The sequence below is a fragment of the Ceratotherium simum genome, chromosome 7, assembly GCF_057802395.1.
Source record: "Ceratotherium simum simum isolate JZ-2026a chromosome 7, ASM5780239v1, whole genome shotgun sequence".
Taxonomy (NCBI): Eukaryota; Metazoa; Chordata; class Mammalia; order Perissodactyla; family Rhinocerotidae; genus Ceratotherium; species Ceratotherium simum.
In genome coordinates, this window is record NC_141906.1 from 80,341,276 (window position 1) to 80,368,283 (window position 27,008).

Here is a 27,008-nt window from a genome sequence, read left to right on the forward strand (position 1 = left end):
CTCGTGATAAAACTTAAACAGATGAGGAGTTGCTTCTTTTGCATGAACAAAGAAAGTGGTTTCTTGAGATGGAATCTACTCCTGGTGAAGATGCTGTGAAAATTGTTGAAATGACAACAAATGATTTAGAATGTTTAAACTTAGTTGATAAAGCAGCAGCAGGGTTTGAGAGAATTGACTCCAATTTTGAAAGAAGTTCTACTGTGGATAAAATACTATCAAACAGCATCACATGCTACAGGGAAATTGTTCGTGAAAAGAAAAGTCAATCGATGCAGCAAACTTCATTGTTGTCTTATTTTAAGAAATTGCCATAGCCACCCCAACCTTCAGTGACCACCACCCTGATCAGTCAGCAGCTGTCAACACTGAGGCAAGACCCTCCACCAGCAAAAAGATTATGACTCGCTAAAGGCTCTGATGATGCTTAGCATTTTTTTAGCAATGAAGTATTTTTATAATTAAGGTATGTACATTGTTTTTTAGACATAATATTACTGCACACTCAATAGACCATAATATAGTATAAATATAACTTTTATATGCACTGGAAAACCAAAAAACTCATGTGACTCACTTCATTGCAATATTTGCTTATCATGGTGATCTGGAACCGAAACCACAATATCTCTGACGTATGCCAGTAGTAGAATTATTCATAACAGCAAAAAGTGGAAACAACTCAAATGACCATGATCTGAAGAATGGTTAACAATACGTGATATATCCAAACAATGGAATATTATTCAGCCATAAAAAGGAATTAAGTACTGATAAATGCTACAACATGGATGAACCTTGAAAATATTACAGTAAGTAAAAGAAGCCAACACAGAAGACAACATAGTGTATGATTACATTTATATAAAATGTCCAGAATAGGTAAATCCATAGAGACAGAAAGCAAATTAGTGGTTGCCAAAGGGCTGGGTAGAAGGGTAACGGTGAATAACTGCTAAAGAGATATGAGGTTTCTTTTGGGGGTGATGAAGACATCGTGGAATTCAATAGTAGTGACGGTTGCACATTTTGAATGTGCTAAAAGCCACTAAATTGTACACTTTAAAATGGTTAAGATGGTGAATTCTATGTTATGTGAATTTATCTCAATAAAAAAAGATAAATTTTATGTTATGTGAAATTCTCTGTTATGTGAATTATATCAATACGAAAAAATACGTGTTATATGATTCAGAAACAACTCATCTGCTGGAGATTGAAGGTAGAAAGAAGTAGGTCAGGAAAGCTTTTAAGAAGTCAGTTAGATCTGATACATATCTTGAAAGATATGCAAAATTCTTAATATATGATAGGAAGAAAGGTTAAAACACAGGGAAGATCATGACTTTAGTAAATTAATAGTTCGATTTGATAAAAGTGAGACAGAATAGGGAATAAAACATAGGAAAGGTGTGCTGGAAGTATATATGCAACATCTTGAATGTGAAAGCTTTAGCAGGTAGTAGAAGGCCAAGAAAGGTTTTACACAGAGGTTGAAATTACTGAAACTGTACTAGGCCTAGTTATTGAAACAGAGACATGTTCAAAAATTATGGTAGAGCCAAAACCAGAGTTAATGAAGACTTAAACTAAGGGATAGAAAAAGAAAAGAAGGATGGATTTGAAAGAACTACACAACTAATTAGATGTGATACACTACACACAGGTGTACCTAGAGACGACTTGGAGAATACTATCATCAGAAACTGGAATAGTTAGCAGTGGGTACTTCAGACACAGAGTGCCTGGTTTCAAACCCTGGCTCTACTATTTACTATCTGTGTGATCCTTGGCAAGTCACTTCATCTCTCAAATACCCATCTCGAAGCCGGAGTTAGAGAAACTAACTCATAAGGTCCTTGTAAGGCATGGATTTAGCTTATTTTTTTCCAAGTGGATGGTGAATTGATTGACACGTACTAGCTTCTCTCATGGATCCAAAATTTCTAACCTTTATCAGATAGTAAGTGTGTATATACACATGTATATCTATTTCCAAACACATCAGTCTGTTGGTTTGTCTACTCTTTTGCCAGAATACAATTAAGAAGACAGAGAAATTCAATAGAAAAATAATTTAAAAAAAAAAACAGAAAAAGGATACAACAAGCAATTCAAAGAAAGAGAAATACAAATGATCTACAAGCATAAAATAATGTACAACTTCACTCATAACTAAATTCACAAATTACAAGAAGAAAATGTCATATTTCACCTACTGTATGAGCAAAAAATAAAAAGATCAACAATGCTTGCCATTGTGAGGAAAGATACTATCATTAACCACTGTGTAAACTGGTATATTTCGAAAATAAACTCAGCAACAACTGTCAACATTTTAAAGGTACATACACTTTGACCCAGCAAATCCTTCTACAGGATTTTATTTAATGGATATATTCACATCAATAAAACCTGGAATATCCATCAACAGGGAACTGATTAATTATGGTATAATAATAAAATGAAATACTATGTAGCTGTGAAAAAGAATGAGATATATACAAATTACTGAAATAAAAATATGTATCCAAGAAACACTTTCAAGTAATAAAAGCAATTTTCAAGGTAATATGTATACTCGAAGTCCATCTACATTTTTAAAAGGTTATAGATAGCTAGTTAGTTATAGCTAGAGCTATATATCTTATAAATATATAGAAAAATTCTACACAGATATATAGTTAACAGAAGAGAGAGAGCATAAAGAGAATTTTAACTTGCATTTGTACTTTTTGTCATCCACTCTCTTTGATGTTTTATAATAAATAAATATATATAAACTCATAAGGAATATATACTTATCATATAAGAACAAAATTTAAATGGTGAAAAAAATATCAAAAAAGCAAATTTTATCTCTTCTTCAAATATAAATTCATTCATCTATTCATTCAACAAATATTCACTGAGTGATTCTTATGTCTCAGGCACTGTTCTAGATGTTGAGGTGGAAAAAAATAGAATAAATAATAATAAAATATTCAGCATGCCAGATGGTAGTAATCGTTAGGGAGAAAAATAAATGATGGGAGAGAAATGAGGAATGTTGGCGACCAGGAGTTGCAATCTTATGTAGGAGAAGTACGCTCTCTCTGAAAAGATAACCTTTTAAAAAAGGGAAGGTAGTAAGTTATGTGGATATCCAGGGAAAAGAGCTTTCCAGGTAGAGGAAACAGAAAGTCCAGAGGTCCTGAGGAGGGGGCCTGTATACTGGAGGAATGGCAGAGGCAACTGTAGCCAGAACACTATGTCTTAGGGGAGGAGAAGAGATGGGTCAGAGAGGTTAAGGGTCGATCCTGTAAATCCTTGTAAGAAATTTTAAGGAATTTGACTTTTACTCAGAAGAAGATGAGAAGAAACTGGAGGGTTTCGAACAAGTGACATGGTCTAATTTACATTTGAAAAGAATCATTCTTGCTGTTGTGCCATCTATATAAGGCTATTGAAATAATCCCTCTAAAATGACAATAGCTAGCCTAAGGTGATAGCAGAGAATCAGGTAGGTGTGGTCAGATCCTGGATTTATTTTAAAGATAGAGCCAAAAATTTTGCTGATGGACTAGATGTGAGGAGTAACAGAAAAAGAGTAGTCCAAGATGACTCCAAGGTTTTTTGGCTGGTCTCAAGAATGGAAAGACAGAGTTGCTGTTTACCGAGACAGAGAAGACAGCAAGAGGAGAAGGTGTGAGAGGAGACTGTTCTAGGTATGCTAAATTTGAGGCACTTATCAGTCATCCAAGTGAAGATGCAGAAAAGTTAGCTAGATACGCAATGCTAAGAATTCAAGAGACATCATTAAAATTTCCTTTGTATGTTATATAGTAATGATATTACTGGCCCAAATTAACTCTTATATCTAAATTATTTTATAAGCAATTATGTCTTTCAGTCTAAGAAAAATTAAGAATCACAATTTATATATAAATATAGAATTATAGGATTGAGGACATATAGGATTAAGACTAATTATTTTCATTTTATAACTGAAAGCCTTCAAGTTAAATAAAATTTTGGTGGACAGTGACATCTTCTAGAACACAATGGCCTACTGCAATTATAAATTTTCAATATCTCAGGTGTAGAAAAAGCTATTAATATGAATACAAGAAATCTGTAAGTCCAAGAGAAATTCCTAAGATCAGAGTGCAAAAAAGAAAGTATGTAACTGCAGAATGTCCCACAAGTGGGACATATTAGAAGGCAACAACTCACAGTATGAATAACCTACTGGGATATAATAGAGCTGCCAAGCGTAAGGCTGATACGTATTCCAAATATATTTTACTAAGTTTTCCTACTTATTTTCTCCACAGAACATACTGTCAATCTTATATTAAAAATAAGTAAGTATTCTGGGAAGGAGGATTCTGGGAAGATAGGAGTAGGAAGCATCAGGAATCTCCCACCTAGACAAAAATTGCATTGGCAGAACCTGTCTGACAAAATTATTTTGTAATTTGTAATCTGCAGCCTGCCAAAGGCTTGCAACTTCCAGGGGAAGGCTTGGATGGTAAATTGTGGTTAATATTGGTCAATTTCAGCTCTTAGCACAGTAACAGCTACCCATCACCAACCTCTCAGCATTTGAGGCAACCATGCATGCATTTGAGGAGCAGCTTGCATTTACCTTGTAGGAGCCAGGGTGGGCAAAAAGGACCCTGTGCTACAAATATCAAGAATCTATGCTCTGATCACTGATTGCTGCTTCTAATTTCAGAGGTGCAAACAAAGAGGCAGACGGCCCTTGTTGTTACACCTCTCCATATTGTTACAAGCCTCTCCTGCAGCAGCTAAAATGACTTACACGGAATTGAAAAGGCCAGTGTCCTTTTTCCCTCTTAATTTTTCTCTTTTTCTCCTTTGAGGAGCTGACATTATAGACTAGAACATTCAAAAGCAACTGCAAATATGGGGAATATTAGAAAGTGACCACACATGCCCAGGTAAAGGCTCGGGCTCAGAAAACATCTGAGAAGACCTTAAGTTTACACTTCAGGCTAATCAAGGGCACAGAGTGAGCCTATAACAATCAAAAAATAAAAACAAAAAACAGCAAAGCCCCAGGGAAGGGGTAGAATCTGATTTCCAGAGTTAACACTTTTATTACATTCAAATGTCCAGATTGAATCAACAAAAAACCACAAGGCATACCAAGAAACAGAAAAGTACGGCCTATTCAAAGAAAAAAAATAAATCAACAGAAACTCTCTCTAAAAAACAAGTGATGGGTGGATCTACTAAAAAAACACTTTAAGACAACTGTCTTAAAGATGCTAAAAAAACTAAAAGAAGATGTGGAGAAAATCAAGAAAATGATATATGAACAAAATGGAAATATCAACAAAGAGACAGGAAATCTAAAAAGAAATTCTCTACCTGAAAGTACAACAACTACAATGAAAATTTCACAATAGGGACTTAACGGCAAATTTGAGCAGGCAGAAGAAAGAATCAGAGAACCTGAAGATATGACAATGGAAATCATTGAGTGTGAGGAACAGAAAGAAAAAAGAGTGAAAAGAGTTGATGAGACCTATGAGACATAATTCCATAAACAGTGTGGGAGTCCCAAAATGAGAACTGAGAGACAAAAAGGCAAAGAGAATATCTGAAGAAATAATGACTGAAAGCTTCCCAAATTTGATTAAAGACATGAATATCAGCAACCAAGGAGCTCAACAAACTCCAAGTAAAATGAACTTAAAAAGACCCATACTAAGACATATTATAATCAAACTTTCAGAAGCCTAATCCAACGAGAGAATCTTAAAAGCAGTAAGAGAGAAGCAACTAGTCACACAGAAAGGATCCTCAATAAGATTATTAGGAGATTTCTTTTCAGAAACTTTGGCGGCCAGAAGGCAGTAGCCCAATATATCAAATTACTAAAAGAATAAAACTGTCACCTAAGAATATTATATCTAGCAAAACTATTCTTCAAAAATGAGAGATAAATTAAGACATTCCCAGATAAACAAAAGCTAAGGAAGTTCATTATCATTATACCTACTCTGCAAGAAATGTAAAAAGGAGTCCTGCAAGCTGAAATGAAAGGACACTTGACAGTAATTAGAAGCCATATGAAGAAATAAAGACCTCAATAAAGGTAAATACATGGAAAATTATAAAAGCTAGTATTATTGTAACAACGGCATCTAATCCCATTTTTGTTTTCAACGTGATTTAAGAGACTAATACTTTTTTTTAATTAAAAGTCTAAAAGCTAGTATTGTAACTTCAGTTTGTAACTCCATATTTTGTTTTCTATATAGTTTAAGAGACTAATACATTTAAAAGGATTATTAATTCAGGTTCTGGGGCACACAATGTATGAAGATGTAATTGTTTGACATCAACAACTGAAAGGGGTGGGGACCAAGCTGTAAAGAAGCAGAGTTTCTGTATGTTATTGAAGTGAAGTTGATATAAATTCAAATCAGACTGTCATAACTTTAGGATGTTAAATGTAATCCCCATGGTAACCACAAAGAAAATAGCTATAGAATATACACAAAAGGAAATGAGAAAGAATTTAAACATTTCACTACAAAAAATCAACTGAAAGCAAAAGAAGACAGTAATGCAAAAATTAGGGACAAGAAATCTATATTACATATGGAAAATAGCAAAATGACAGAAGTCCTTCTTTATCAGTAATTACTTTAAATGGAATGGATTAAACTCTCTAATCAAAAGATAGTAATGGGTAGAATGGATAAAAAAACATGATCGAACTATATGCTATCTAGAAGACGACTCACTTTAGATCAAAAGACACAAATAGTTCATATAGAGAAGTCCTAAAACTCAACAACAACAACAAAACAAATAACCCAATTTAAAAATGGACAAAGGACTTGAACAGAAATTTCTCCAAAGTAGATACACAAATGGACAATAAGCATGTGAAAAGCTGCTCAACATCACTAATCATTAGGGAAATGAAAATCTCATTAGTTTGAGAAAGATGTTCAAAGATATCATATATATGGCTACCCAGAACCTTGTCTCTTATAAGTGTTTGATTCCAAGTATCCCTCGGTGGTATTTTGTGTATCTCTATTGCCCCATCATGGCATGGACTACCTGTGCTCCCTTTACTATTGGCAATGGAGTCACTGGTGTCTTTAAATCTAATCGGATTGGAGAACCAGGCATCAAGGGGTGGAAATAGGAGTGGCATCACTCAATCTTACTCACAGTGACTCACTAGCAAAATTTTTGCTTTCTGTCCCCATGAACCTATGCTCTGTTGGCCTAGAGATCTTAGTTCCAAAGGGAGGAATGTTTCCACCAGAACACACAATGATTCCACTGACCTGGAAGTTAAGACTGCCCCCCAGACGCTGTGGGCTCCTTGTGCCTCTAAATCAACAGGCAAAGAAAGGAGTTAAGGTGTTGGCTGGGTTGACAATCCTGACTACCCAGGGAAACTGGATGGCTACTCCACAATGCAGGTAGGAAGAGTACGTCTGGAATATAACAGATCTCTTACAGCATCTCTTGGTATCATTATACCTTGTCATTAAACTCGATGGAAAATTATAAGAATCCAATTCACTCGGGACTATCAATGGCCAGACTCAGAATGAAGATCTGGGTCACCTCACCAGGCAAAGAACCACACCAGCTGCGGTTCCTGCTGAGGGCAAAGGGAATACGGAATGAGTTGTGGAAGAAAGCAATTATAATACCAGCTACAACCACATGACCAGTTATAGAAACGAGGACTGTAATTGCCATGAGTTATTTCCTCCTTATTTTGTTATGAATATGTTTGTGCGTCTGTGTGTGTGTAGCAAATATCTTTTTTTCTTCTGGCTTATTGCCTTATGTAATGTAAGATTTATATCACGGTATTTAAGTATTTTTAACATTACATCATAGTATTTAAGTTATAGGATATCAAGAAGAGTAAACATTACCCAAGGACTTTGCATCCTCTTCTGAGAAAAGGGTTACTATGTTTTTGATTGTATAAAAAATACTTGATCATGTTAGGCAGAAGTATGATCTTGTTATTGTCTTTATTTGGAGATTAAGTATGGTTTAAGGAGTGCCAAGTTGACAAAGGGTAGACTATGATAGTTAATTTTATTTGCCACTTTTCGGTCAAACATTATTCCAAATGGTTCTGTGAACTCATCTTTTAGATAAGATTAGCATTTAAGTCAATTGACTCTGAGTAAAGCAGATTACCTTCCACAGTGTGGGTGGGCCTCATCCAATCAGGTGAAGGTCTTAATAGAAAAAAAAGACTGACCTCCCCCAAAGAAGAGGGAACTCTGCTAGCAGACAGACTGCACTTGGACTCAAACTGCAATATCAACTCTGCCCCTGGTCTTCAGCCTACTCTTGAGATTTTGGACTTACCAATCTCCACAATCATGTGAGCTAATACCTTAAAATAAATCTCACTGCTCTCTTTCTCTCTCTCTACACACACACACACACACACACACACACACACACACACACACACAGTTGGTTCTGTTTCACTAGAGAACTCTAATACAGCTAGTCATAAAATTGCACTCCTTGCAAAAAAGACCTGTGGATACACAGTGTTAAAATATCAAAATACTGGACCACCAATGATCCACACAACTAGAGAGGTAATGCTTTGCCCAGGAGAAGGCCATCAGGACTTAGGTCCAGTGCTGTGGTTAATAGCCATTCTGACTGTCATCACACTAGGGGTTCAAAATTTTTAACATCACTACTTTTCACACTATACATAAATATCGATTCCAAGTAACCTGAATGTTAAAGTCAAAATTATGAAACTTTTAGAAAAAAATACAGGACAACATCTTAATAACATCAGAGCAGAGAAAAACATCTTAACTATGGCAGAAAAACTACAAACCAGAAGGTTTGTACATACATAGAACTACATAAAATACATAAAATAAAGAATAAAATAAACAATGCCTGTACACTGAAAGCACCACAAAGAGAGTGAAAAAAAATGCCACAGCATAGGACAAGGTGTTCTGAGCTCACATAAAAAACAATAAGGGACTAGATGCAATATAAAAGGACTAACATCCAAAATATGTCAAGCATTCCCATGAATGACTAAGAAAAATACAAACAAATCTATAAAACAAAAAGAATAAATGACTTGATCTAGAGTTCTAAAAACTAGGAATCTAAAATGTCCAATAAACATCTGAAAAGATGCTCAACTGCATTAGAAATTAGGATAGTGCCGATTAAAATACAATGAGAGAGAATTATATCCCCATCAGATTAGTAAAAATTAACAAGTATCAAACAATCGAGGGCTGGCAAGGATGTGGAACAACTCTCATTTACTACTTGAAAGAGCATGAATTAGTCAATCACTTTAAAAAGTAGTTTGGCTTTACTTATCAAGCTGGACATGTGGGCACACTATAACCCTAAAATTCCACTCCCAGGCATATACCGCGAGAAACTCCTGCATATATACACCAGGTTCACAGAGACACTGTTTAGCCCAAAACTGACAACAACCCAAATTCCAAACAAACAAACAAAACAATGGATAAATTACTTGCAATGTATGCATACTATGAATTAATATACTGCAGTGAACAAACTGAACCAACTATAACTGCTTACATCTACATGGATAAACGTCACAATGTTAAATGAAAGAAGCCAGAAAGAACACACGCAATAATGAAGCCCACCTTGGTGTAATATTTCAACCTACCCTAGCACCCCTGAGCCTTCTTATCCTGCTCTACTTTTTACCATAGCTCTTATCTTCTTGGCCTATGCTCTTTAAGAATGGGTCTTCGATTTTGGTGTTGCTCAGTAATATAACCAAAGCACCTAAAACAGTGCCTGGTACATAGTACTTGCTCAGTAAATATTTGCTGAATTAATTAGAATAATTCTAACTATATAGTTTAAAAGCAGGCAAACCTAAACACCATATTGATTAGGGACGCATACAGATAGTAAAACTATAAAAAAAAGTAGGGTAACGAATATATAAGTCATGGTATAAGTCACCGCTGGGGTAGGGAAGGCAAGGAACACACAGGAAATTTCTCTCTCTTAACCTAGGCTTTAAAATGTACATATACATGTATATAATGTATATTTATACATGAATATGTTTTATACACATATATGCACACACACACTATCCACTTCACAATAACAAAAAAATATTGAAAAAAAATTCCATTAGCACTTCTCCCACCAGTCCTTACTTCACTTCACCCCAACTCTGATTTATCCATCACGACTACTACCCAACACAAGAGTCAGGTAACAACTAGAACAGTTCATTCTATAAACCAGTGGCAAATGCTGTTTAGAAATCTGATAGGAATTCTGAGATGTACACTGATTCTATTATTCTGTCTCCACTTGAAACAGGGGTCCATCAGGCATCAAGTATTAGTCAACAGAAAAGCACAAAAGTTTTCACATCAACCAAAAAGATATCAATAGAAAAAACTACTTATGTGTCACCTGTCAGATATATAGATATAGATATAGATTAATTTAGTATGTAGGAAATATTACACATATACCTGTATGCTGCCAAACTCAACATTCTCGTAATGGAAATGTGCACATTCAGCCATCTTCGGAAAGTGACCTTTAGTGAAGGGTAACCTGAAGTACATGAAATCAATAAGTGAGATACAAGATACTGCAATAGTCAAAATTACTAAGCCTAAGGAGAAAATAAAATGAGTTTAAGAGCTCATGCAAGCAAAACTATTTAATAAGCACATGCGCATGAGCACACATATATCCACACAAACCTTTTCAGAAATACACTGAATCAAAGGAAAATTACATCTAGTGCACAGGTCAAAACCAAAAAAAAAAATTCAAAAGCATCACTATACTCTCCTAATCTTGAACCAAGTCAATGACCATAGAGAAACTGTGTTTTCAGTGAATGTTATGGAAACTATGAATGGCCAGCTTCTAACCAGAAGCAGCATTCCCACCGCAAAATACAAAACCAGATTTTACCTGTGAATGTTGTCACAGCCCATCAGTCCTGGATTGGTGGGTCTGGATGCAGAATGAACATTTTTAACCTTGTCTTTTCTCTACTTAAAATGAAAACATAGCTATCTATCTAGCTATCTAACCCTCTACCAGGTAAAAGGATGGTTTTTCTGTTTGAAACTGAAACGAATATCTTCCAATATCTCACTTAAAAGTCACCTACTGGCATCCATTTCAGGCTATCTCAAAGGCAAAGATGAGATATAGCAATCTTATAACTCAAACAACAAAGTCGATTTTTCTAAATGAATGAAAGCAAATACTAAAGGTACCGGGAAAGACACACTTGGCTTGCTCCTGTTGAACAAATGCAACCTAACAGACAATGACATAAAGTTGGTGCAAGAACAAAATTAAAATATAGTTTTAGACAAGTAGACTATCTTCAGATCTATTCCACTAATTGTTAAGGCATAATTCAAGGCTTAACAGTATAATTTAACGTATGAACAGTAAGAGCTTATTTAGTAAGAAATCTAAATAAAAGTTTTAAGAGAATTAAAGAACTAATTTCCATTTATAGGAATTCATTTAAAACCTACTGTAAAAGTACACTTACTTTTTCACATGTTTAACCTTCATACTGGCTGTACTGCCACATGTCTTAAGAGTAAGGTCTCCAGGAATCTCTGGAACATCTGCTCCTCTTGCCTTAAAAAAAATACAGATAAAAGATTTATGACTATTCCTTTACTACAAATACATTTTTAAAAGCAGATTATAGTTAATTTTAGTGGTTCTGCTGACTCTGCACCAACAGCAATACGTATTGATTTAATAATATCTTAAAATTATAACTTACTTGAGTTTTAATTATTAAGAATAAGGAAAAGAATTCACCTAATTTAAATATTTAACTTTACTGTATAAGGACAAATTTTCTGTGAAAATAAGAATTTTAATGCTCTTATAATCAAAATTCAAAATCAGCTATTATAGTATGTGTCTCAGCACAAAACTAAAATCTCCCTGGGGAGTTGCTGGACTAAAACAACCTTGGTTACAATGATTAATAAAGTTAAAATGGTAATATGAACATAATTCGAAGATCACAATGTGCACTTCTCACACCAAAATTTGAAACTGACATCTATGTCCTTAGTCTGCCATAGTTTTCATAGCGATGATTTTTTAACTTTAGTGACACATTCAGCTGCATCACTTTAAAAACAAAACTGGAAAATCAAAAGGCTCTTCACACTCTGGACAAAATAAACAGTAAATCCAAATATCTATCTTAAAAAACAAATTTATGTTATATTATCTATGATTTGTAACAGAAAATTTTAATTATTATAGCCAATGCCATACAATGCAATAGAGAAGAATAATATGAGATGAGCAGTTAAATTGAGTTAAGAGGAGATTCACAAAGAAAATGTGGTATGTACATATACATATATATATATACATATATATGTATATATATATAGTGGAATACTACTCAGCCATAAAAAAGAATAAAATTTTGCCATTGTGACCACATGGACTGACCTTGAGGACATTATGCTAAGTGAAATAGACAGAGAAAGACAAATACTGTATAACCTCACTTATATATGGAGTCCTAAAAACAAAATAAAGAACCAAAAAACAAATCTCATAGATACAGAGAACAGATTGGTGGTTGTGCGGTGGGGGGTGGAGATGGGTGAAGGAGGTCAAAAGGTGCAAACTTCCAGTTATAAAATAAACAAGACGTGGGGATGTAATGTACAGCATAGCAACTATATTAATAATACTGTACTGCACATTTGAAAGTTCCTAAGAGTAGATCTTAAAGTTCTCAGCACAAGAAAAAAAAAAGTTATATAACTATGCATGGTGATGTATGTTAACTACACTTTTTGTGGTGATCATTTTGCAATTAATACAAATATCGAATCATGATATTATGTTGAAACTATTAATATAGTATTGTATGTCAACTATGCCTCAATAAAAAAAAAAGGAGATTCACAGTATCAACTGAACTTTTTAAAAAGTTTTCTTATTAAAAAGTAGCCAAGACAGTTTAAATGTTAAAAACCATGACTTTCAAAGATATGAGTAACAATGTATGAACTTACAAGAATTAACCCTTGAAAATATATCATCAGGGTCCACTGGACCCAACTTTTGTTTTTGAGGTTTTTGTCCTTAGCATAGTTAAACAATAAACTTGCTATAGTTAATAATAAACTTAGCAAGTTTATTTATAAGAGTAGATATTTCACAATCAATCACTCTGAGAAGTCTTTTTATTCCTTCTTAGAGGTCTTCCGAAGAAAAAAGGAAAATTCCTATATTCTTTAGTAATGAAATAGAACTCATTCTATCTTGCAATTACCACATAGATCCACTGGACCTTTTTATAAATCTAAGAGAGAATCTTGGTCTTATTTTTCCTCTTCCTCTATCTTAAAGCACACAGTTATTTCATAATCCTAGGTATCATTTTATCACTGTTCATCATCATTCATCAATGAACCCACCTTTCTCTACCACGCTAGAGAAAAGACTAAAATAAAAAAATAATATTTTTTTAAAAAAGGAAAATGAGAGAATCACCTAGAACAGGGGTTGGCAAACTTTCTCTTAAATGGACAGACGGTAAATGTTTTCAGCTTGTGGACCACACTCTCTGCCACAACTCCACTCTGCTATTATAGCACAAGAGCAGCCACACACAAATGACTGAACATGGCCACGTTCCAGTAAAACCTTACGTGCACAACAAGGCGGTCAATAAGCTGAAGGCTTCAACCTCTGACCCACAATGTTGATGCAACAGTGAAACAGATCATCCTCCAGTTTTTAGGTTGTGTTGCCCAGATTGTGCATCATCTTTCAAGAAGGTACTTAAAAAGCTTGGAGACACAATCTTTGTAGTCAGCATTTCTCTTTCATTAAATATATTTGAGAATTTCATATTTTTAATTTTTCATCCATAAATAGATAAGAGGAGAAAACTGACAGAGAAAGATATTTTACAACGATACACACATCAAAGGATGAAGGCAAAGAGACAGCAGCACTCTAGAATCTAATAATGGTGGTGAAATTGATTAAGTAAATGACATCTCAGATTGATGATAATATCCTAGATGAATACCGTAGAACAAGAATTATGAGTGAACAATATATTTCTAAGGACAAAAAAATATGTTATTTTCCTCCAGTTAGTCATTCAACCAAAAGGACTTTATCACACAATATTTTGCAACAATAACCTGGTTCACCTTGTTTTGCTAAATTTTGTGTCACAATATTCTTTTATCTTTTATGATGTCTGTGCACCAAAATTTACTTGACATAAAGAGGTCTGGAGGTTTGCTGTGCTTAAATTCTTATTAAAATTTCTAATCAAGTGGTTTTCCACTATTTATTCTATAAAATTATTCATAAATTGACTTCAAAACATAAAAGAACAAAAAAGGGTACACTGGACCCAGTTAGTAAATGTTGATGACTTTATTCGGTAGACTGAAATTTAAAATATTAACTGTCTTTTGACAATAAGCTCTCTATGCTAGATAGGCCATGGTCCCTAACACACATCTAAGGAGAAAATGAGGAAAGCTGCCTAGCCTATAGTCCACATGAGGGAGACACTTGATGGACCACACACCTCTGCAGTCACAACTGACTGGACTGTAGGTGGAAACATGACCCAAAGGTAAATTCACAGGCTATACAAAGGGGCCTGACAGGAAAACCTCTGCCTAAAAAGACAAAACGGTAATAATTAGGCAAATGAACCAAACAATGGTTCATTTGAAACCTTAGAGGATTCAAGAAAATATTTTTGTCCAACAATATTTTCCCGTAGTCCAGAAAAGTCCTAAGACATCCAGGCCACTCAGTGTATTTCTGTAATGAATAAATACAATACACTTTGACATAAAAAGTGGTATCATTTATTCTTTTAAGATTCAGAAAATAGAATTAAAAGGAAAATATAGTACTGTTATTTTGTTTGATGAACTAAGGCTTTTTTAAATAAAATAAATTTTCTTAAATTTCTACTGAAAGCACATAGTTTAAATCATTTTATTCTGTTGCTGTAAATCAAAGATTAAGAAAGTTCTCTTTTAGAAAATATTAAGTGACATTCATTCACAGAAAATACACAATTTTCTTAATTTATTCATGTTATAATCATCACTTAATTATGCTTCCAAAACAGAACTGATATTCAACTTTACAGAAACATCACTATTCACCAAAAGAAAATAAAAGAGAGAACAGAAGGCAATGTAACATACAAACCTTCATAAAAGTGCACACCATTTACATTTAAATTCTCTATGTATCTATCTCTAGCAATAAACTAACTTCCTAAAAGGTTATCTTTGAATCACAAAGATCAGGCACAAAGGATGTGCTCCAAAAAGTTTGAGGGAATAAATAGATTATTAACTATTTTTATCTCATAACTCTTCCCTACATTCGATTTGTACCTCTTGTTTTCACTGTGTAATTTAATACGTTCATTACCCATATATATATATATAGATATATAGGGGTGTGTGTGTGTGTGTGTGTATATATGTGTGTGTGTATATATATATGTGTGTGTGTATATATATATCCCTATCTTCAAAATGCCATTCAATCTACCAACTCCATTTAAGCCTACACCAATAACTTAGCCAAATGCTGATATTTTCTTTTATTAATATTCCATAGGACTAACCCTATAAACAGCAAGTTGGAGCATTTTATTATATTTTTATTCATATTTGATTACAAATTGCCTTGCCTTTTCTCTAAATCAAAGTCTTTTCCATTCATCAAGAAGATAACTTCCTTGAGCAAGATCCAACGGAGTGATATATGGACATATTTTATTAATATCTGACATCCCCAACCCCCCTTACAACACTAAAATTTAGTACCATTCAAGGAAAAGGCTCAAAGAAACCTAGTATTGTTAATTACCCTAGAAAAGCAAATCAACACTTTTATCTCTCATTTTTATAATTCTCCTAGCAAAATACAATATCTATGAAAGTCTGTAGTTACCAAAATAAAATTCTTCATTTTAACAGTTCTATTTTTATGACTAAAAATACTTTGATGCCCATTGCTTAATAATCCTCCAGAAAGGCTGATCCAATTTACACTGCCACTAGCGATGTATATGACTGCCTATTTTCTCACAACCTCACAAACACTAAGTATTATCCATCTTTATCTTTGTCAATCTGATAGGATTACTTCTTCATCTTTTTTTTACAATTAAATAGGGAAAAGAGTTGAACAAAATTTCACATCTTTAGTGGGCACTGAAATTATTTTATATAATATACTTTAGTCTTATATTCTACATTTTTAGATTTTTCAGAGAAAAGAGCACTCTTTAAGTTAAAGCTAGCAATATTTGTCTGACATATAATATATCAAGATATTTAATAGCATGCCATTAAAATTATAAACCTGGAAGTTCCAGGCCTCACACCTCCTGATTTCAAGACTTACTATAAAGCAACAGTAATTTAAGACAGTGTGGTACTGGAGTAAGGATAAGTAAGCAAATTAATGAAATATAACAGAAAGTTCAGAAAAGGCCAGAAAATATACAGCAAAACTTGACTTACAACAAAGGTACCAATGCAATTCAAAATAAGAATACTGTCAAATTATATTGGTGCAGTTTTTTACAGAACACAAAACAGGAAAAAACCTTAAACCTTCTCTTAAACAATACAGAAAAAGTCATTCAAGATGGAAATTTACTAAATGTGAAAATTAATAAAGCTTCTAAAAATACAGAAGACTAAGTCTAAGGTAAATAAAGATGCCTTAAACAGAAAACAAAAAAGCACTACTCATAAGAGAAAAAATTACTAAATTCAACTGCATCAAAACTGAAAACAAAGAAGTTAGACCCAGCATATATAAAGAATTCCTTATAATAAAAACTGACAATCCAATTTTTTAAATGGCAAAAAATCTGAACAAATACTTCATAAAAGAGGATACCAAATGGCCAATAACTGTAGATGCTTAATGTCATTCACATCAAGGAAATGCAAAATAAAACCTCAACGGGATAACACTGCATACTCTCCAAAAAGCCAAAAACTTTTTTTAAAAATTAAAATACCTATGTTGGCAAAAATTTGGAGCAATGAAACTCTCATATATTGCTGGTTGGAATGTAAAATAGTATAACCACTTTGGAAAATTGTTTGATAATTCCTACTAAACTAAACATATAACTACCCCATGATCCTGCAACTACACTCCCAAATACAGATCCAAAAAATTTTTCCATATGTGCACCAAACACATGTACATAAACATTCATAGGAGCTTATTTATAATCAACAGAAAATGTGAACACAAATATGCATGAACAGGGGAATGGCTGAACAAATTATGGTATATTTATGTAATGAAATGCTGTCCTTGAAAGAAATGTATTTATCAACACACTAAACAACATGAATAAATCCAGTCATTACTACAGTACGTGAAAGAAGTGTGAATGTGTGTGTATATTAAACTTCAGTTAAAAATTAACAAAGGGGCCGGCCCAGTGGTGTAGCAGTTAAGTTTGCGCACTCCGCTTTGGTGGCCCAGGGTTCACCGGTTCAGATCCTGGGTGCAGACCTATGCACCGCTCATCAAGCCATGCTGCGGTGGCGTCCCACATAAAGCAACTAGAAAGATGTACAACTATGACAGACAACTATCTACTGGGGCTTTGGGGAGGAAAAAAAGGAGGAAGATTGGCAACAGCTGTTAGCTTGGGGCCAATCTTCCTCAAAAAAAAAAAAAAAGAATACTCCTCTTTAAAAAAATTTAACAAAAAATGTCAAGAGAAATTTTTATGGAACTTAAGCTGGTTCTACATTTATCTGGAATAGTTAAGATAACAGTGAAAACAACTAAGAATGAGGAAAGAATAGTATTCCAAAGAACAGAAAAAGAAGACTGTTTTCTAACTTATTTTATGATCCCAGTTAACATAGACATCAAAACCACCCAAGAGACTTTTGACACCTGCCAAGACTAGACTAAAATCTAGCAGCAGACTAAAACAACCAGAAAAGCTGGATAAAATGTATAAACCACTGTTTTAAGCACTGAAGTTCGACCATACAGAAAAGACATGACAGGCTATGATCCTTAAGAGAAACAAATTCCATAAGGTGAACTCCATATTCAGCCAAACTGTTGACCGGAAAGCATTTCCAAACCACAGCAAGGAGTACTGCAGTCCAAACAGAGGGCAGCAATATTCTGGGAAGGAGAAACAGACGTCACATTTCCAAGCTGCCATGTGACTGGTCCTTAAAGAGAAACTCTCAGAAAGGAGGAAACTACTAGAAGTAAATGGAAATATTTATATACAAATTAACCTGAAATAATTTGCTATTTCTAATCTCCACATATATGAGAGAAGTCCAACCAATCTAGCCAAAACAGTATAACCAGGATAAAATTCACTAACTAGAAACAGACTTAGAAATAACAAAAGTAATGGAACTAGCAGAAAAAAAATGTAGAAATACTTTGTAAATATGCTAGTGTACTCAAAGATGGAAAAGAAAACACAATAAAGAAAGAAATGAAAAATGAAAAAAAAAATTAGTGGGACGACTATTGATGAAAAATATATCTGTAACAAAAAATTACCTAATAGCGTACTAGACATGGCAGAAAAAAAAGATCAGTGAACTAGAAGAAATAGCAAGAAAAAGTATGCAAAAAAAATTTTTTTTTGGTTTTTAGTTTGTGTGTGTGTTTGAGAGAAAAAGACGAGAAAATTATCAGGGACATGTTAAGCCATTTAACATATGTGTTAACTGAAGGCAAAAAAAAAAAAGAGAGGAAAATGCTCTGCCCCCTCAGGAAAGACGAGAGAGGTAATTAAAAAAGAAAAGAAGAATAGAAAAAACATTTGAAAAAATAATGGGTAAAAAGTTTCCAAATTTCTTGAAAATTATAAACACACTGATCCAGAAAATAACATATATCGGGAAGTATGATAAATGCTTAGAAAATCACACCAGGCATATCATAATCAGATGGCTAAAAACCACTAATAAAGAGAAAATCTTAATAGTAGCCAGGTGAAAAAAAAAAAGCACACATTACATTCATAGGAATAAATATGAGCAAGTCAGAATACTTGGATTGAGTGCTTTCAATTGTGTTTGAAACCAACTGCCAACATAGAATTCCATATCCAGTGAAATTTATTTCAATAAAAGAATGTCAGGCTTCTAGACTCTTCCACTGTTTCCAATAAAATATCTATAGAGAACAAAATGAAATAAAATAAAAACATACAACTACCTGAGAACTCTAAAAATTTTACTGAGAACAGGTAGATTGCGGAGCAAAGTCAAAACTTGAAGAATGACTAATACAGTGGCAATCTGCTTCCTGATTTTTTGCCCCCTCTATTATCTCCTGGAATTGACCCAAGGACAGGCTGAATAAGGACATGAGTAAAAGGCATGTACAGCAAAACTCTTAGGGAAGTCCAACTTTCTGGCCAGAGGACTTGAAAAATGTCCCTTGAATGTTGGGCAAAAAGGCGAGAGGTTTTCTTTTCCTTCTTTCTTTCTTTTTTCTCTTCTAACCCGGCCCAAAGACAGACCTGAGAGCAACACTTCAGCTATAACACAAGCACATAAGACCCTGAGTGAAAACCCATTCTTCTGAATAGAGAAAAAATAAAAGAGGACTCTGTTGAGTCAAGATTGTGGGGATAATCTTAGTTACCTTTTTCTCTCACTACTTAGACCTGACAGCTCCAGTCAGAAAAAACTGCATGCAGTAAAAGAGGCTAAAACTTTTGGAGAACTCCAACCTTCCAGCCAGAGAAACCAGGAAAAGTATCCTTTGAGAGCAGACAGTATGTGCAAAACCCCAAAAAAGATAAGAGCAAAAGCTATGAAAATGAACTGAAACCACCACCTAAAAAAGTCCAGATAGAAACTTCAATCTGAACCCAACAAGGCTGATAAGACAAAAAGCCAACATTCTCCAGAGGATTTCCATAGGAGTTAGTCTCACCATAATATTCAAGATGTCCATGACACAATGTAAAATTACTAGACATACCAGAACAGTCAAAGATGAGCAATTCCCAAAGGAAAAGACAATCAAGAAATGCCAATTATGAGATGAAACAGACATTGAACTTCAAAGACATTAACACAGATACATGCCGCATTAGACATTGAGACCAATGGGAAGACAGAAATTCCTCGATGAAAAATGTAAACTATCTAAAAAGACGAAACAAAAATTTTAAAACTGAAAAATGTAGAATCTAAAATAAAAAATACTGGCTTGTCTCAGAGCAGAATAGAGATGACGGAGTCAGTCAATCTGACAATAGGCAAAAAGAAATTATTTAATCTGCAGAACTGCTATCTAAAATTTTTTGAAAAGACTGAAAAATATGAATAGACCCATAGATACCCATGGAGAAGAAACATATCAGCACACAAAAAACTATTTGAACAAATAATTCCTGTAAACATTACAAATTTGTTGAAAGATACATATTTACAAGTTCAAGAAGATCAGCAAAAATAAAACAGCTTGATAATCAAGCTGTTGAAAGTCAAATGTAAAAGAAGTATCTTGACACCTGGAGACAAATGAAAATGAAAACAGACGTATCAAAACTTACGGGTTACTAAGAGGCAAGTTTAAAGCAATACAGGCCTACTTCAACAAAGAAGAAAAATCTCAAATAAACAATCTTACACTATATCTAAAAGAATTAGAAAAAGAAGAATAAACAAGGCCCAACGTGAGGAGAAAGAAGGAAATAAAAATCAGAACAGATAAACGCAATAGAGACTAAAAAAACAATAGAAAGGATCAATGAAACTAAGAACTGGTTCTTCGAAAAGATAAACAAAACTGACAAACCCTAGCCAGACTCACTAAGAAAAAAGAAATAAGACTCAAAATCAGAAATGAAAGAGGAGATATTACAACAGACATCACAGAACTACAAAGGATTATAAGAGAGTATTACAAAAAGCTATAGACCTAAAAATTGGATAACGCAGAAGAAATAGATAAATTCTTAGAATCATACAATCTCACAAAATGGAATCAAGAAGAAATAGAGAATCAAGAAGAAATAGAGAATCTGAACAGACCAATCACAAGTAAAGAGATTGAAACAGTAATCAAAAACCTCCCAAAAAACAAAAGTCCAGGACCAGACAGCTTCTCTGGTGAATTCTACCAAACATTCAAAGAATATTTAATCCTACCTCCTGGAATTCTTCCAAAAAACTGAAGAGAAGGGGGTGCTTCATAACTCATTTTACAAGGGCAACGTTATCCTGATATCAAAACCAGACAAGGAAAACACAAAGAAGGAAAATTACAGGCCGATATCACATAGATAACATAGATGCAAAAATCCTGAGTAAAATAACTAGCACATCAAATACACTAATAACATTAAAAGGATCATATACTACAATCAAGTGGGATTTATTCTAGGGAGGCAGGGATGGCTCTACATCTGCAAATCAATCAATGTGATACACCACATTAAAAAATTGAAGAATAAAAACCACATGATCATCTCAATAGTCAGAGAAAAAGCATTTGACAAGATCCAACATCCATTTATGATAAAAACTCTGAATAAAAGGAGTATATAAGGAAAGTGTCTCAACATAATAAAGGCCATAAACAACAAACACAGCCAACAACACACTCAAGAGTGAAAAACTGACAGCTATTCTTCTGAGAACAGCAACCAGACAAAGATACCCACTTTCACCACTCTTATCCAACATAGCACTGGAAGTTTTAGCCAGAGCAATTAGGCAAGAAAAAGAAATACAAGGGATCCAAATTGGAAAGGAAGAAGTAAAACTCTCACTATTTGTAGATAACATGATTCTATATATAGAAAATCCTAAAGAGTCCACCAAAAAACTATTAGGAATAATTAACAAATACAGTAAAGTTGCAGGGTACAAAATCAACATATAAAGATCAATTGCATTTCTACACACTAATTATGAACTAGCAGAAAGAGAACTCAAGAATACAATCCCAGTTACAACTGCAACCAAAAGAATAAAATACCTATAAGACATTATTGAAAGAAAACGAAAAAGACATAAAGAAATGGAAAGATATTCCGTGCTTGTGGATTGGAAGAAGAAACATAGTTAAAAAGTCCATTTTACCTAAAGCAATCTACAGATTCAATGCAATCCCAATCAGAATCCCAATGACATTCTTCACATAAACAGAACAAAGAATCCTAAAATTTATATGGAACAAAAAGATCCTGAATAGCCAAAGCAATCCTGAGAAAAAAGAACAGAGTTGGAGGCATCACAATCCTTGACTTCAAAATATACTACAAAGCTATAGTAATCAAAACAGCATGCTATTGGCACAAAAACAGACACACAGATAAATGGAACAGAAATGAGAGCCCAGAAATAACACCACACTTCTATGGACAGCTAATCTTTGACAAAGGAGCCAAGAACACACACTGGAGAAAGAAAAGTCTCTTCAATAAATGTGCTGGGAAAATGTGCATGGACAGCCACATGCAAAAGAATGAAACTAGACCGCTATCTTACACCATCCACAAAAATTAACTCAAAATGGATTAAGGATTTAAATGTAAGACCTGAAACCATAAAACTCTTAGAAGAAAACATAGGCAGTACATGCTTTGACATCAGTCTTAGTAGTATATTTTGAATACCATCTCTACCCAAGGCAAGAGAAACAAAAGAAAAAATAAATCAATGAGACGACATCAGACCAAAAAGTTTCAGCACAGCAAAGGAAACCATGAACAAAATGAAAAGACAACCCACCAACTGGCAGAAAATATTTGCAAACCATATATCCAACAAGGGGTTAATTTCCAAAATATATAAAGAACTCATACAACTCAACAACAACAAAAAATGAACAACCTGATTAAAAAAATGGGCAGAGGATATGAACAGACATTTTTCCAAAGAAGATATACAGATGGCCAACAGGCACATGAAAAGATGTTCAACATCACTAATTTTTAGGGACATGCAAATCAAAACTACAATGTGATATCATCTCACACTCATCAGAATGGCTATAATTAACAACACAAGAAATAACAAGTGTTGGACAGGATGTGGAGAAAAGGCAACCCTCATACACTGCTGGTGGGAATGCAAACTGGTGAAGCCACTATGGAAAACAGTATGGAGATTTCTCAAAAAATTAAAAATAGAAATACCATATGGATCTAGCTATTCCACTACTGGGTATTTACCCAAAAAACATGAAATGAATAATTTAAAAAGATATATGCACCCCTATTTTCATCGCAGCATTACTCACAATAGCAAAGATGTGGAAGCAACCCAAGTGCCCATTAACAAATGAATGGATAAAGAAGATATGGTGTGTATATACATCTGTCTATATAGATAGACAGATATATATATGGAATACTACTCAGCCATAAAAAAAGATAAAATTGTGCCATTTGCCACAACAATGGATAGAACTCGGGGGTATTGTGCTAGGGGAAGCATATCAGAGAGAAAGACAAACACTGTATGATTTTACTAATATGTGGAAGATAAAGAAACACGCAGATAAGGAGAACAGACTGGTGGTTACCCAATGGGTTGGGGGCACGGCAAAGGGAGTAAAGGGGCACATATGTGTGGTGACAGATAAAAACTAGACTATTGATGGTCAACAGAATGCAATCTACACAGAAAGTGAAATATAATGATGTACACCTGAAATTTACACAACGTTATGAGCCAATATGACCTCAATAAAATAATTTACCAAAAATAAATAAATAATAAATAAAAAAATAAAAGAAGTATATTGAAAGCAGCCAGAGAAAAAAGACATATTACATATAGTGTAAAAAGGACTTAAATGAATGGATTTCTCCTTAAAAACCAAGAAGACCGGAAAGCAGCAGAACAATCTTTATAAAATGTTGAAAGAACACTCAACCCAGAAAACTACATTAAGGGAAAACATCCTTCAGAAATGAAGTAAAAATAAGGACATATTCAGATGAAAGAAAATTTAGAGAATTTTATCACCAATAGGTGGGCTCTAAAAGAAATGTTAAAGAAAGTTCTTCACATTGAAGGAAAATGATATAAAACTTGGACCTTCTAGTATGAAGGAAGAGTAACAGAAATGGTAAATATTTAGGTAAACATAATATATTATTAATCCCCTCTTAAATTCTTTAAAATACATATACCAGCGGAAAGCAAAAATTATAACAATGCATAATGAATGTAGATGTAATACTTATAAAAACTACAATATAAAGAAGGAAGATAAAGGGGCCTAGATTGTGCCAAGATTTCTACATTCCACTTAACGGGTAAAATAATAACTTTAAGTAGAATACAGAAAGTTAGAACAATGAAATCAACAACAGATAAAAAAAGATAAAACAACATGACCAAGTAGAGTATCCCAGGAATGCAAGATTGGTTTAATATCTGAAAACAAATCAATGTAGTTCATCACATTAACAAAAAAAAGGAGAGAATAATCATGTGATCATCTCTGAGGCAGTAAATGCATTTGAAAAAATTCCAAATCCTACTCATGTAAAAATAAAAATGAGTAAATTAAAAATAGAACAACCTTAATGCGATAAAAAGAAAGAAATCCATAATGCCAATCCTTAATGTGAAATCCAAAAAGAAACTAAAGAAAACATCATACTGAATGATGAAATAGTTGACGGGTCCCCCTGATATCAGGAACAAAACAAGCATGTATGCAATTACCACATCTATTCCACAGCATTCTACAGTGCCTAGCCAGTGCAACACGGAAAGTAGAATAAATAAAAGACTGTACACATATAAAATCCAAAAGCATTTACAAACTCTCAGAATTAACCAAAGAATTTATCAAGGTCTCTGCGCATAAAGTAAATATAGAAAAATTAATTACATTTCTACATATTAGAAACAAACAAGTACAAAATAAAATTTTAAAATAATACCAATTGCAATAACATTGAAGAAGAAAAAAATCAAATATCTAGAAGCATATCTAAAAAATATATGAAAGACCTCTACACTAAAAACTACATTTTTCAAAATTTAAGAAAATTTAAATTAATAGATATATTATAACACATACACACCTCATTTGCATAGACTGGAAGACAAAATACTGTCAGGGTGTCATTTCTCCCCAAAATTATCTACAGATTTATCTGTGTAAACTGGCAAGCTAATTCTAAGGATTTATTTGGAAATGCAATAGACATAAAGGTGCCAAGACAAGAAAAGCAAAGCTGGAAGACTTATTCTACCGGCTATCAAGATTTACTATAAAATTATAACTAAGACAGTGTGGTATTTGCCCAAGAATAGAAAAACGGATCAGTGGAGCACATCAGAGAACTGAGGCAGCAGCCAATAACACAGTCATCTGGTTCATGACAAAGGCACCACCGCAACTAAGTCAGGAAAAGAGAGTCGTTTTAATAAACGTACTAGGTCAATCAGATTTCTGTATGGATAAACGTGAATGTAGATCCCTATCTCACATCACACATAAAAATCAATTTTAAATAGCTCATACACCCAAACATAACAAGTAAACATGTTCTTCTAGAAAATAGCTTTATATCATTAGGGTGGGCAAAGATTTCTATAAAATACACAAACAAAAGAATAATTACTATCAAAAAATTTAATAAATGGGACTTCACTAAAGCTAAGAATTTCTTTTTACCAAATAACACCATTTAGCATGTGAAAAAGTAAGCTGGAGACTGAAAGAAGAAACTGGAAATACATGTATCTGATAAAGGACTAGTGCCCATAATTTATAAAGTACATCTAAAATTCAATTTTAAAAAAGGCAACCAAACAAAAGAAAAATGCAAGACTTGAATGAACACATCACAGAAGAAGCCACCTCAATGGCCAATAAGGACATGAAATGGTCCTAAACATAAATCATGATCATAGGAACACAAATAAGAACCACAATGAGATTCTATTATATACACAACAGACTCTAGACACAAGAAGCACATAATGTAGTATTTCACGTATAGGAACAATGATTACTTTGGTGGGAAAGAATTAACTGGGAGGCACTCAAGGGAGCTTTCTGAATTTCAGGAAAAGTTCTATGCTTAACTCTGGGTGGTGGTCACACGGGAAAAACATAAGCAAAAATTCACCAAGCTCTACATAAAATATTTGTGACTTCTCTGTAAGTTATACCTCAATGAAAAAGTACAGGAAAAAATTAAATAGGAAAAAACAGACAACAACATGAGATTGGAAAATTATAGGCCAATCTAATTTGTTAACAGGGACACATAAAAATATCTTAAATAAAATAGTGAACCAAATCCATCACTGCATTAATTTAAAAAAACACATCATAACAAAATCGAATTTATTCCAGGAGGACAAGGACGATTTAACAATAGAAAATCTACTATTATAATTCAATCTTAATTATAATTAAAATCAATGGGGAACAACATTAGATTGTTATAATAGATGCAGAAAAATTATCTGATAAAACTCAACACCCATTCATGATAATAATGTCAAGAAAGATTTCTGGTTGAGAATAGTAAATTGAAGACATTCACTTCTGCTGTCTTTTAAATCTTACTAAAATAATACAGAATTTTTTTTTTACCATTTTCTTTGTATATGGCAAAAGTACAAAACATCATATGTATAAAGTTATTCTTTGTAGTACTATCTCTAGTAACTAAAGAGTGAAAACAACCCAGATGTCCATCAACAAGGGACTGGTTGAATAAATTATGTTGCATCCACACAATGGAAGAGTCACAGCTTAAAAGGAATGAGGAAGATTTCAATCTATTACTGTGAAGTAACCTTCTGCATATACTAAGTATGAAAAAAAAAAGCATGGTATAAGAACAGGCTATCCTTTAACTAAAAAGAGGGTATATATAAAAATATATGCGTAATTAT

The 27,008-nt window shown here is 33.5% G+C and overlaps 1 protein-coding gene across 5 annotated transcripts in view; it reads right to left on the reverse strand.

Moving 5' to 3' along the window:
• Window positions 1-27,008, reverse strand: part of ARHGAP32 (Rho GTPase activating protein 32) — a 322,445-nt gene that overhangs the window by 143,117 nt on the left and 152,320 nt on the right. For all 5 annotated transcript variants that reach the window (XM_087433924.1, XM_087433925.1, XM_087433926.1 and 2 more), the window contains 2 exons: window positions 11,594-11,685; window positions 10,542-10,626 (listed from right to left, as the gene is read on the reverse strand). In XM_087433924.1, the coding sequence (XP_087290050.1) occupies window positions 10,542-10,626; window positions 11,594-11,685 (177 nt within the window). The remainder of the gene's footprint in view (window positions 1-10,541; window positions 10,627-11,593; window positions 11,686-27,008) is intronic.